The 14,518-nt window shown below is 38.1% G+C and overlaps 1 protein-coding gene across 15 annotated transcripts in view; it reads right to left on the bottom strand.

Moving 5' to 3' along the window:
• Window positions 1-9,070: 9,070 nt before the first annotated feature.
• The window catches only part of IQSEC1 (IQ motif and Sec7 domain ArfGEF 1), a 363,771-nt gene continuing 358,323 nt past the window's right edge, over window positions 9,071-14,518 (bottom strand). For 13 of the 15 annotated variants that reach the window (XM_076345942.1, XM_076345928.1, XM_076345930.1 and 10 more), the window contains one exon: window positions 9,071-13,816. In XM_076345942.1, coding sequence (XP_076202057.1) covers window positions 13,211-13,816 — 606 coding nt within the window. In that variant the 3' untranslated portion in view covers window positions 9,071-13,210. The remainder of the gene's footprint in view (window positions 13,817-14,518) is intronic. The other 2 variants (XM_076345939.1, XM_076345940.1) reach the window with 2 other exon arrangements.

The following is a 14,518-nucleotide window of genomic DNA, read 5'->3' as shown; positions in this document are numbered from 1 at the left end:
AAAAACAAGTGGCAAACCCATGCCAGATTACCGAGTTGGTTACCCAAATACTGAAATCGGGTCAGGAAACACACACCGCTCCATTTCTGTACAAGAAGTCACTAGTTAAGTTTGGTGCATCACCACCCAGTACCTACCGTTCTCATCTGCAGGTGCGTAAGAGTGCTCACTGACACGTAAGTACTTCATAAACACTAAACTTCATTTACACAAGGGTAGAATTAATTTGTTTAAAATATTTCTTTCAAGTCCTTTGAAGGCTGTCTTTATTCTCTCATTTTTAGGATCACCATGTCCTGCTGCCCTTCATTCTTCAGCTGCCCTCGTTTTGTTCTGTGAAGAGACTTTCAGAATGCTAGGGATTTAACAAAATGGCATTTCACAAAAGAACAAGTACTAAAGGTAAACACAGGCTTAATGAACTGATTTACTTTGCTTACTTATTTGCTTACTTCACTTACGACTTGCAAAATGTAAATCCTTTAATCCTGTAGTCCAAATAAATTGCCCTTTCCGGTTGCCTCTCGGGCACCGTATTGCAACCTGGGAATAGGAAAGGACTCTGAGGGTGAGAGGAAGGGAAAAGTTAAGGAAATGTATCTGACCTCCAGCTCAAGCAGCTTTGCTCGCTGTTTTTTTTTTGTGTATGTATATATGTATTCACATGGTGGGAATCCTCAAATCCTAAGCATTCGCAAGCAGACAGGCATCTGTCAGAGCCCTTTGCACACCGACCAGGCTGACTGAAGCCAAAGGTATCACGTAAGTATGTAATGCCGTACGTCTGGGAGGAGGTGAGAAATATTTCACTCGTCGGTTGGTGAGTCAGCCAGACAGTGTTGTGTCCAAACACGTGTGGAACTCTGAGGAAACAAACCCATCTCGACCAGAAAGGTTTATCCTTTTCACGGACTCCTTGATCCCATGAATTATAACTATTAGTTGGGGATAAGATGCAACTGCTGAGTGCTCATTTTTTAACAGCCTCTTGAAGGGCGAGTTTTTGATGATCTGTACCAACTACTTGTCTTTGTATGAAATATGGATACCTTATTTAGGAGAAAAAAGCCAGCCCCCTTTGCTAGCGGCAAATATCTATTATCCAATAGATAGGAAAGGCTGCCTGCAGGACCCTGCTGCTCCGTAAGATTACAGTACTTTCACAGTTCCGTGGTTACAGGAATACAGGAGTACCGACTACCAAAACTGATCCTGAGCTTCTAATCTTCACATGTTCAGTTCTGGTTGAAGTTGTCCCACTTCTTTTAGTTTTGAAAGGTGAAAAAGCAAGAGGTGATGTCTAGTCCTATCAGGGGGAAGAAAAAAAAAAAAAGGTGGGGAACACTGAGATGGCTCCGGGACTTTGCAATCTTTGGGGTGGAGTGGTAACATGTTACTGCCCCTATAGGGTGCTTACATCTATAGCTGGCTGATTGTATGGATAGTAAGAGTAAAAAGCCTGCTCTGCTGCTCAGCCTCATGACACATCGGGTTAATTGAGCAGAAGGCCTTCCCACATGATGTCACTGAGAGGGAACCAGTCTGGCACTGCGGTGAAACGGTGAAGAGAGGGCGATGCCACACCAATGGCACATCCCAGTTCTGGATAGAGGTGGTGGTAGCTAACACAGCCTCTGGGGGTCAGGAGAAGAGGTGTGCGTCCAGTGACATCCTCCCCAGACTAAATATGCTAAGGATGCAAGTGCTAAAGCTGAGGCCACCCTCTACTGAGACAAGTCAGACTGGTTCTGGTCAGTACAAATGGGGGTGATCTGGCAACTTAAAAGAAACTATAAACAAAGAGCACAGGAGAAGACTGCTTGAAGAAAACGATCCAAACAGTGAAAACAAGGCTAGGCAGTTGGGAAAGAGCAGGAAAAATATGCCTCATCAGGAAGTTCACAAGAACCGAAACAGCAGCCAGCATGCTCCACCCTATGCATTCATTCACTAAGCATGAGAACGGTATTGTGAGCATAACCTAAAGTACCACCTGATTTTTTTTTTCCAATTGCAGAACAAACCACAGTGGATGATAACATATCCACAGCATGAAACTACAAGCAGACTATCACTTGCGCATAGAGAATCCTCTTTGTTTCTGCACTGACACAAATGGTATCACACCATTTATTTTGTCCCATATGTGCAACTTTTCCTAATGTTGTATGTAACTACAGTTGAAAGCACACTCCTGGCAGCTGCAGTTCTCTGCACTCTCCATAACACTTAATTCCACCATTTTAACCTATAAACATCTTCAAACTGCATTGCACAGAACTGCACAATATACTGCTAAAAAAAAAAAACCAACCCCACCTTTTTTGCCTTCTGCTTCAGCAACATGCCCAACCTTTTTCTTTCCCTGCTTTTATTTACAACTCATCTCTGCTGTCTCTGCCACTCAGCTATTCATCCACATGTTCATATTATTTCAGCTTCCTTTGAAATTGTTAGACCACTCTTCACTACCTTCTGGGACCAGCTAATCCCTCAGCTGTTAGAGAGCTCTTCATAACTCACATTTTGTGATCAACCATGACTGCCACAGTGATGTCCGTTTCAGTCTATTCCACATGGAATTCCTTTCTTGAGAAGGAATACAAAAGAGATACAGATCAGTAAATGAGTATCATGAAATTACCCTACAGTTTTCCAGTCCTTTTTACCATATTTTTCAGTAGCTGCTTAAAACCTGTTATTCAATAATATAAAGATCTGATAATATTTAGCTCGAGACATGGATATTTTACTTACTGTAAAAATGCCACTGTAGGTCTAAATTACTTTATAAAAATATTCACCAGTCTTTGCAGCACTTCCAGGAAAATACATACAATTCCTTTAGTAGCCTCTCCTCCCTTTATGCAATTGTTGTTTTTTCCTTTTCAATCAAGACAGATGGTAGGAAAATTTTACACTTGAAATTCATAATTGTCTTCCCTGTGGGCATGTGATGATATGCTTCTTGCATCATCTCTCCTGTCTCTGAATATTTTAAAAAAAGTTGGCTTACATATCAAATCTTGGGAAAGGTGAGAGCAGGAACTGGTATTTCCACTTTTGCTCCTGGTTACATGCTGTAGAAGTAATGTAACGTGTTTGAAACACAGATGTTAACACGGTCACTGTATAAATACATTTGTCCAAGCTAGCGTGCATCCAGAATTATTGTCCTGTGGCTATTGTAAGAAATACCTGAAAAAGAAGCAGATACATGTTGTTAGTGAAAAGGATTCCTCACAACTTAAGGTGGCACTTACAGGCAAATCGTCAATTAGCTCTGTCATGTTAGATTAAAAGGAAGCACTAAATTATCTTATGTTTAAGTATTTTATTTTCTGAAGTATTTTATTTCAAATAATAAAGGGTTATAAATTTTTCTTTACAGCCAAATAAGCTTTAATTTTTCAAGAGAGAAAATAGGCCAAACATTGTACTGAAATCAAGTATAATTCTTCCTCTCTGAAGGAGATAACCTAAACTCTTAATCTAGGAAACAAGCTGTTACTGTGGGATTCTGTACGAGCACATTTGTGGATAAAGAGCAGCAAGCCAGCCTGGATAGCATAGGGTTTATATCACACAAAAATGACAGTGATAAGTGAGAGAACAAGGGTAGCTGTAAAAAGACCTTGCAGTAACTGCATAAAGCACATCTTGGCAGTATTAATGAATACACAGAAGGGAGATGGGTCGAGAGCCTCTTTGCCAGAATAAATTTTATACTCTGATGTTGGAGAGCAAGGAAGGAGCTCCACAATCTCAGGAACATTTTATTAATATTGTTTTAGTCCAATAATTTGCTTCATGCCAGATGAGGCATCTGTTTCTCCCCTCATACATGGAAAGAGAAACAGATGACCCAAAATGCAAGTGCTTTTTCTTCAAGTTATTTCAAATCCACGCAGTCAGAAGAATTGTTCAGGCTGCCTCCCCTGTGATTCACTGCTAATATACAGACACCTTTTTTGCATGAAGCTGTGCTGGCAGTTTGCAAGTACATTAGCAGGGTCACAAAATATTCCAATAGACCAGAAATCTGAATGCTGCGGTAGCAGTAAAAAATTAGAAAGAGTAGAAACAAAGTTTCTTCCACCTTTAGGTATAAAATATACACGCAAACTATTTTGCAAATTTATAAATTGCTATAGCAGAAAAGTTAGCATATAATCAAAGAAATTTTTAAAAATTGCTGAAATGCTGTGAAAATTCCGGGCTATAAACACCTAGGATGCTTAAAATCCTACTTAGAATACTCGGCGCACATTTCTCATTGGGCTAGAAAATGTTACTTCTTGTCACTGCTCTTCAAAACTCAAGTTTTCAAGCACAACAGAAGTATCTCAAACTATGGCCAGTGTGTTTTTCTTGTTTTGTTTTTTGTTTGGTTTTTTGTTTGTTTGGTTGTTTTGTTTGGTTTTTTTTTAGATTTTATTTTTAATTACAGCAAAGGCATTTTTGGAGCCTGGGGTAAGGGCTGAGGCAGAAGCAGAGCAGGGATTACCAGAAAGATGGAAAAGACAATATATAGGATGAATCATGAAATAAAAATGTCCTTCTCTATTGTTGGAGATGGATATAAAGGAATATTAGCCAGTAAAATGAAAATAATAATCAGTCAAGAGCATATGGTGAGCTCATGGAGGAGGAAAATGCTGACGGGGGTTGCACCCCACTGCATGAGTGCAGTCCTGCCAAGATCATGCATTCAGCACGAGACATGCTCCTTTGCTTCCTTCCTCCCTCACCCCCAGCGCAGCATTTGCTTTCCTACACTCACAAAAGGCACCGTGCTCTCCCTCCTGCTCCCTGGCCTGACCCACAGCTCAGCTGCACCTGGTGCACGGGGACCTCAAGAGGGAGAGGGACCGCTGGGTCGTACAGCTTCAGGAAATGATGTGTCCCTGTCTGAGGATCATGCACAAAGGAAAGGCTGCACGTACTCAGTCCAGCTGGATCCAAATGTGATGAAACCCCATTTCTGAAAGGCAGATTGTTTCCTCATTAAGAAAGAAAATCATAATGGTAATGATTAAATTAATTCATTTCCAGCTTTGGTTCATTGTGATACCATTGCTGAATAACAGCCTCCTAGTCCAGAACACCTGCATAGTCCTTGCTTTTTCCGTTTCCCTAGACAAAAAAGTAAAGCCCATTTCTTTGTCAAACACTTGTTAATGTATTATTTTGTAGCAGAAATGAGAAGTTGTAGAGAGAAAGCATTTTTCACTACACATGCATAACATTTCATTTGCGTTAAAATGAATTTAGCCGATTCATCTTATTAAAGACAGATTATTTTTTCTTTGTTCATTATATATACCTGTTTAAATCGTTATGTCTAAATATGATACGGAAGCTGAGTTTGTGTATGTCATTTTACAACGGAGCTGATAAATTGCATGCTTGTGTGGTTTGTTTGAGCTGGCTGTGTCTTATGAACCATGATGCTAATTTCACATCTCAGTTATTGCAAAAATACTAAATGAAGGGGATTTTTTTCATAACACTTTATCCCTAAAAATATGCGTTAAAACGTATGGTAAAAATAACAAATCTAACCAGTTGAAAAAAGTGATGGTTTCAAGTCAGCATCACCCACACAACTTTCATTTAAGTCTTATTTAGCTTAGGAAGTACTTCAAGCAGAGATCTTAATTTAAGCGTTTCCTAACATTCATGATCAGCCTCATCCTGCAGTTGATTTAGTTTTGCCAAGTAATACAGGATTTGGCTTTAATTCTTTAAATAATAGGAAACAAAAAGAAAGTCTACTAAAAATTACACCTAAAATGAAGCTTTTTTCCATCATTTGTGTATTTTAGATATTTCTATCAGTTAGCTGTGCTATGTTCTCCTCTAGGAATTTTGTATGAACAAAATATAGCAGCAAAAATCACTAAGAGGCTAGTAAGTAGGCTAAAAATCCAGTATAATTCTTTTTTCAAAAAGATGTATGTAATGCAGCTATACTACCAGCAAAGGTTTATTGTGGCATGTTACTGTGAGTACATCGTTCATTTTATGCAAATACGTTTGCCAGTACATACGCATGCTGAAATATGATTTATCACTGTTGTGGTTTAACCCAGCAGGCAGCTGAACACCACACAGCCATTCGCTCGCTCCCCCCTGCAGTGGGATGGGGGAGAGAATCGGAAAAAAGAAAAAGTGAAATTCGTGGGTTGAGGTAAAGACAGTTTAATAGGACAGAAAAGGAAGGGAAAATAATAATGATAAAAGAATATACAAAATAAGTGATGGACAATGCAATTGCTCACCACCCGCTGACCGATGCCCAGCCAGTCCCCGAGCAGTGGTCGCTACCCCCCAGCCAACTCCCCCCAGTTTATATCCTGAGCATGACGTCCCATGGTATGGCACAGCCCTTTGGGCAGTTTGGGTCAGCTGTCCTGGCTGTGCCCCCTCCCGGCTTCTCACTGGCAGGGCGGGAGAAGCTGAAAAGTCCTTGACTAGTGTAAGCACTGCTTAGCAACAACTAAATCATCGGTGTGTTACCAACATTATTCTCTTGCTAAATCCAAAACACAGCACCATGCCAGCTACTAGGAAAAAAATTAACTCTATCCCAGCAGAAACCAGGACAATCACACAATCCTAACAGCATCATAATTCTGATATCTTGTGACAGTTTGAATGACTGCAGAAAAAACCCTAGAAGTTGGCTTAATGTTTCAAGCTCAATCTAAAAAGCTGAAGGATAAGCAACAGTGTATGGAAGATATTCTGGACCCTGTGTGACCATGGCCTGCGATACTGTGCAAGAAATTTAAAAATAATTGGGGCTCCCAAATCTCACCTGTGCACAGGTTGTAGATGATGAATAAAACATCACACAACTGTTATATGTACTCCAAATAAATATATGGTAAAATGCTACTACACCTGTTTTTATGAAACTCCTGAATGAAAATCAACCATTAAGGCCAACTGGGGAAAAAAGTTAAATAGAATTAATGAGATTTTTAAGTCAACAAAAACCTGAAGAGAGATACAGATAAACATATGTTTTGCTTCTGAAATATGTAAGTTCTTTAGTTCATCTTCCTGTCATTTCAATATTGCATTTCTTTATTTCAACCAAAATAATACAGAAAATAGCTGGAAAGTAACCCCCTCTTAAAAAGATGCTATCTAGAAGAGCTTGAAGTAACTTGTTATTGCATGACAATTCATTCATACAATTATTGTGTATACTGATACATGCACACAAACACCTAAAGTGCACAAACATAGGACAGAGTTTAGGAAAAGTTTTCAAACATTAGGCTTCTGACTTGCAGAATATGTGATTTTCAGTTACAATTTATGACAGAAAACCTTGAGCTTTTTCTTAATATTAGGGTAAGATTGCCTATCCTCAGCAAGAAGGCACTATAACTTCTTGAACAAAGGCATTTTTTGCTAGATATGTACATACAAGCTTTATCAGACACTTAAGGAATGCAACTCCATTAAGATGAGCATCACAAACAAGTAAGTGTATTAAAATTTAAAAAATCCCATCAACAACTATGAGCTATTAGACTATCACATGCTTAACCTACATTGAATTTTTTTAATTAAGTTACTTGGCATTGCTGCAACCGGTGCAAATCTATCACACAAACCACAACTGCTGCTGAGGTTCATTTGGCTATTTATTTTTCTTCAGTAGTGCCAGATCATAAATGCTTTCAACCTAGTCTTAATTTAGGTAGGAAGCAGCAGCATTTAGACATATTATTTAGGTCCTACTTTTAAAATGGATCAGGAAGAAACCCCAGATTTATAACAACATTTACAGGCTCTTAGAGTTAAATGAGAGAAGACGGACTCTTTGCCTTCTCCAAATGTAGATGTATCAAAATTCTTAAAATCATAGCTTCTAAAACAGGAATAGAAGTACCAGTAAAGAACATCACTGCAAATTCTTCTATTTCCACTGACAGAATGTTTCTGTGAGGCACTGGTTATCTTCTAATGGGTCGCACAGCTCAGAGGGATGGCACACTGCAAGTATCTAGCGATAAATGGGTACTTACCTATCAAAAAAATCATTGATCAAGATGTACATCCTGAAATTACAGCCATTCAGAAGTAGGTCATAGTCGACTATGCCCACAAAATAATTCAAGAAACTCCTAAAGTTCATAGAAAAAACAAGCAAACACAGTATTTAGTTTAAATGGATAGGCTAAGCATTAGCTTTAACAGACTTTACAGACACACTATAATCCCTTTGAAATCTAGGAAATGCACAAAAATAAGAACACAATGGAGTATGCCACAGGTTATTACCTAAAGTAATTGCAGGAGTGTAACATCAAATACTGTGAAGGCCGTGTGTGGCAAATATGCCTGTGGTATAAATTAAGACACACAACAAATAAATACAGGTACAAGTAGTAACGGGATAATACTTACTCAGTTACATCACTTACTGAAGTGCGATGATGGCTCCCTGCCAATGGGCGCACAGAAGCAATGAATACTCTCAAAGCTCGATCCAAAGAGTGTAGGTTACACTTAGGAAATGAAGGACTGCATCCCTGGGAAGGACAAACTTAGAACACTTGTGAGTCAAGGGCAGACAGTCATCTGAACGTGAGCTCCCAAGGCAATGTGACAGCCAAAAGATTAATGGGATCAGTTGAACACGCTGGACAGCTCATGTTTAAGAAGATTCAAAATCTGGTTATTGTTTTTCAACATTAGAATGTTTTGACAAATAGTACACCAAAAAGCCTCTTCAGTGTTACCTCTCATTGTTTGCAGATCTAGGTGTTGTATTTATTGCTCTTTATTGTACTTTGGAACTAAATCTATTTATAGCACCACCAAACAAATCAAAACCTATTGAGAAAGGATCACAGTCTCCACAGTACTGACCACCATTTCTACCAACTTATCTTTAATTTAAGATGAAGACTGAAATCTTGGCCCCTTTGAAGTGAGTAGCAGAAATCCCATTGACTCAGCGGGGCCAGGATACCATTGGAAGGAATTCCCTTCATTTCAAGTCTGAAGAGTTGAAGTTCTTGGATTACACAAAATGAGAAACAAAGAGTTTTAAATGATTTATTTGATTTCTCCACATGATCACAGTTAATAGTTTTACATCAATAGGGTCTGTTACTACTTACAAACAGAATGCATATTAAAATGAAAGCACTCCTTTCTTCCCCATAGTTACAAAAGGGGTCTCAAGCCTCCCCAGAACAGAAGCTTCTTGTAAGCATAATGTTTTTTGAAGTCTTTAACAGTCTGCATTCAAGACCTAATTCTAACAGTTTAATACAACTCAAAGCTGATTTAAGTTCCTAGCAGGAGATAGGCAACCTCAAAGTGACTGCAGACTTACGGCAATACTAATTTACACGCTATGTACAATTTAGAGAATTATCTATTCCCCCTACTGGTCCCATTTTCACCACCCCCTTTTCTCTTTTCCAAATTTAATTTTGTTATTGGTTCCACTTTTCTTTTAAATATATACACAATAATCCATTTTGCAGGCAAGAAGTGTGATGGTATTTTACAACGGAACAGCAAAATGCATGCTTAACTGCAGAAAACACACAGCTTCATATGGAACAGCAAGTCAACATCTAGAGATTCATTGTTTAAATATCTGCTGACTGTCTTTCAGCTCATTTTATCAAGAAACAAGAGGCTTCTGCTGCATGCAGTACATGATGGGAAAATCATTCTACACTGTATGTTAGACTTGGGTTTTTTTAGCAATACAAGACGCACATTATATTAGGATGAACTTCGTTTTTTGTTTTTACATTGTTTTACATTTCATTCTTAACTTAAAAAAATAAAACCCCCAAATATATATTTGGTTGTTGTCCCAGAAAAGATTTTTGTTGCCACACCTTCATTCTTTACGTTTCCCTTTCATTTTTTCAAATCAGCATTACTACTTTGCCACATCATTTAGGGGAAAAGAAAAACAAACATGGTCACTCTATGCAGTTCTGTACCAGTTTTTAATTGGCAATCACATATGAGAAAAAAACCCTCTCAATTCTACTCCCGCCTGCAGGCTGAAAAAAATTAATTTTCTTAACCACACGCAGTGTTAAAGTACTATCATTTTCCTACTCTAGGCATGATCCACACTGCTCTGAGCAATGGTTAATCAAGGACAGAGTCAGAGAGGTTATACTACAACCCTAAGCAAGCAGCAAAGTTCTTAAGACTTATGCTGACACCAAGACATATTTGTTTGTTTAAAGTACGTAGAAACACGCAGTCTTAAAAAAAAAACACAGGGGGGGAGGGAATCAAGTCCACTGTTTCTCCTCATTGACTTGAAATAATAGTTTACAAATACTGTGCTTTTATATGACCAGTTTTGTTTTTTAAACCAGCCTCAAAATGATCTGTGATTTTGCACATGCAACTTAATGCACCTGGAGGGTAGGCACGAACTCTTTCCCCACGTGTACATGAAATCATGTGTAAATGGTTTTTTGCATGCACATTTGTGACATCTCCTGAATATTTAGTTGATTGCCCATGGAAAATCAGTGGTCAAGCATTAAAATGTGGCTTACTGTGTAAGTTTAGAATATTTATATGTAACTAATTTAAATGAATGAAAGGGGTTTTTAAACATAAAGCAAATGCAGATCTGGGAGATTTAACATCTTCATTGTTAATTAACACAGCTAGAGTCAGATTTTCCTCTCCACTGCTACCGTATGTTCTGCATTTATTCCATACACAGGCAATTTTACTTACATTATAACTCTGCATCTGAAACAAGTACAGACTCCGTCACTCAGTGAAGAGGAGCATTCTTACCTCTGCTTTAATTAAAAGATGCGGTTTCTGAAAGATGTTTGTACCTGAATGGTTCTTTATCTTTTCTGGAACAACCTATAAATTACAGTTAGACTCTACTATTGGTACAGATGTATGAAGAAAAGTCTACATATTGAAATATGTTATCACTTTACTTCAACTAATATCAACAGTAACACTGATATATTTTGCAAATATACAATATGTAGAGTGTAGCCTCACACTAATAACATTAGATGACATGCAGACAGTTCTACTTTCCCTTATAAGAACAGTATATATTTTTTTAAACTGCAAGGAACAGAGCCTCAGGGGACCCGTATGAGCCCTCTTAAGGTAAGCCGCAGAATTTAGAGTAGTATGAGTGATACTTAAAAATAATAATGTAATTACTCCTTTTCTTTTCATGAAGATAATTTAGAGGAGAAGGAGCAGAAAGGGAAAACATATTGCACGTGTGAAACAAACGTGGACAGCTTTAAACAAAAGGCTAAACTCTAGATTGCTGTATTTGCTCTCTGTGGAGGTTAACAAAGTGCTCAGTTTGCAGTTTTGCTGGTATTGTGATATCAATGGTATGAAAGGGAAAAAATTACTCAGCCTCTCCCCGCTCCCCCCCAAATATTAGAGATGCCATGAGCAAGCCAATATGAAAAGTCACTGTCTTGTTCTCATGTCCTCATTATTCCTGGCAATTTTATTACTGTTAAATAGAAAATCGACTGGTGGTTGTTATTATTATTATTACTCTTTTACCCATCTCACACTGGAACTTTTTGCTCATCCTCTTCAAGGTTTGCTTTTAGGCTGGTACAGTTTTGCAGCCGTGATTCCTTTGTCTCTACTGTTTAGGTGTAAAGTCCTTGCAGTGGCTCAAAATGCTGAAACTACAAAGTAGGCGCCATGTATAACTTTGTACAGGATTTTGGGATAAAAATTGTATATAAATTTGCAAATGGTTTGATTACAACACATAAGCAACAACAGCACAGCCTGTTTTTATGTGATGTCTTGCAGCTAACTGGACTATGAAAGTGAGGGTTTGAGCATAAAACTCAGCCTGCTGAGTGCTGGGTACTTTCAAACTAACAAATGTGATGAGTAAAAATGGTGAAGCCACTTTGTTGCTAGCACATGGCTACATGGAATTACATATTTTTTTAATATATATATATATATATAAAAACCCTATACTAAATTCTAAAACAAACCTTCAAGTTTCAGAGCACTTCCACCTGGAAACACTCTGACTACAATTCAGCTTCATTGGGGGTAAAAATGAGAAATTATGGTAAAGAGGAAACAAAGTCGCTGAGAAAGATGGAGTTTGCCATTTTCATGTTTGAGATGAATGTTTTTGCAGTGTATACATGCACCTGTCGTAACTCTTCATGTGTGTTCGTTAAATCATATGCATACAAAAGAAATGTGGATCATGTAAATTCACAGTTATCACAGCCTTTAAAGTGTCTAAGAATTTCTGTGACCAATGCTTGAAGATGACCACTGGTAAAAGGTCATCCTACATTGCTACGGTATAATTACTGCATCTTAACGAGTTTGCTTACCTGAAATAGCAGAGCAGTTATAATACTGATTACGTATGATATTATCGTGTTAATAAAATAAGGATTTATACAAAGCAGTATTTGGCTACAACATTTAAATGCTATGTTACTTGGCACATTTAGTAATGATTGCTTAGAAATCTTAGCAAGTCCAGAGGACTTTTAATGAAAATACTGAAATGTCTGAAATTTGTTTCTAATGTTTAATATTTTTGGTCTACTCTTCCATATGCTATTCATCTATTATACTGTCCTATCAAGTAAGTGGAATTCCTTGTAAAGTCTATATTGCTAGTTTTGTGGACTGAAAAAATTTCTTTCCAAGCACAAATGTTAACTATACAGTATATATATATATTTATATGTATATATTTATATTATATAAAGTTTACTTACGTACTTTCATCAACCATATCAGGTCTACTTATTTTTTTTGCCCATTGACAATAAAAGAGCAAGAATGCAACACTTGGTTCTGTATCACTTTTTTCCTTTTTTCATAGACTAAGTTTTTATTATGCATGTAAAATTGTCAAGGGATTTGGTGTAAAAGGTAGCTTTACCCATATTCAGCAAGCAGCATGTTTTCAAGGCAGTTTGGAAATAAGAACTAACCAGATGGTAAGTGTCTATCGAGTAGATAAGTAAAACCAGTATCGATTGCGCTAACTTGAATTATTTTATTTAGTAACAGCAAGCCTTTAAGCTCACACAACTCAATTAGGTTGTCTACGTAAAAACCGACAATATTATTTGTTGCTTCCTGTAAGTGCCTTTGTAACCTTGTTTAAAACTATAGTTATTAGGAGGGTCAACATGTTCTAGACTATTGTGCTGATGCCACTGTGTTTGGGCTTAGTGCTGGCTGAAGTGGAGGGAGGTGGTGGCGGTCCGTGGTGATGCTGAGAGTGTTGGGGATGAGAAGAGTGCCCTGGGTGCGGAGGGGGCAGTGGCGGATGAGGAGAGTGGGTATGCTGTGCGTGGGGGTGCTGCATGTAAGGAGTATGCTGGGAGTGTGCCGCATGCTGGGAATGGGGCACATGTTGGTGATACTGGTGTGGGTGCTGGATATGCTGGGGAGGGTGATAGTGGTGGTGGTGGTGGTAGGGTGGTGGGTTCTGCTGCATATGACAGTACTGCGAATGGTGAGAGTGCACTTGTGCCTGTGTCTGCCCCTCAGCTGGCCCTGCGTGATGCATGGCAGAAGGATGCTGTGAGTGTTGCTGATGTGGGATTACTGGAGGGTGCGGAGGTTGCTGTGATGAGCCAGATGGTGGATGGCCTTGGCAAGGTGGCTTTCCCCTTTTACTACCAAATAAGGAACCTAGGAGTGAGGAGGAGTTAGGCATAGTCTGGTGAGGGCGAGATGGACACTCTCGGGTTGATGTAGCTCTTCGGCGCATGTGAGGACTGCTAATGATGGACCCCTAAAAAGAAATTAATAGAAATAAAAATTAAAAAAAATCTTAAAATGTTTAAAAGAAAAAGTTCACACTGACCCACAAACTCCTCCTTCAGTGTTCACATGGGTGGACTATGTTAAGAGTTCTAGGAAAAATTTTATTTCCACCTTCTCTAAGTTGCCAATGAGGCATTCATGCCCTTCTTGGGATATTTTAAGCATTAAATGTTTTTCTCTCAGTACTTTAATATCAAAAGCTATCACTTTAAATAAGGAAAATGTCACGGAAGAGTAACATGACATAAAACCTAGGAGTGTGTTTTTAAAGGAAAAATACATTTTAAAATACTGTAAAAATACCATACTTGCTTTTTTACAACAAAAAATAAAACTACATTAAAGTCAACCTAAATAGTTAAACACACAGCAGCAAATATTACAGTTACAATTCAGATTTCAAAACAGTATTTTAAACTTTTTTTTTTATAGCAGCTTTCCACTACTATATGCCACAGTGCTGCTTCTAAAGCCTACTTCTGAATTATGTGTTTAATGGAACCATACCATTTTTGCCACTAAGATTTCTATGTGATCGTGTTCTTCTGACCTGTGGTCCAACGTTCTCTATTATTTAGCCTGGAAGGTTTATTTAGTTTCTGGAAGTTTTGGGTTTGTATTTTTTAAAAAGAGTTATGGGACACAACAGTACTTAGGCAAAGTGTGCTAG

Source organism: Aptenodytes patagonicus, chromosome 8, assembly GCF_965638725.1.
Source record: "Aptenodytes patagonicus chromosome 8, bAptPat1.pri.cur, whole genome shotgun sequence".
NCBI classification, from domain to species: Eukaryota; Metazoa; Chordata; class Aves; order Sphenisciformes; family Spheniscidae; genus Aptenodytes; species Aptenodytes patagonicus.
Note: the sequence above shows the minus strand (reverse complement) of the source record. Positions and strands in the feature narration are given on the sequence as shown.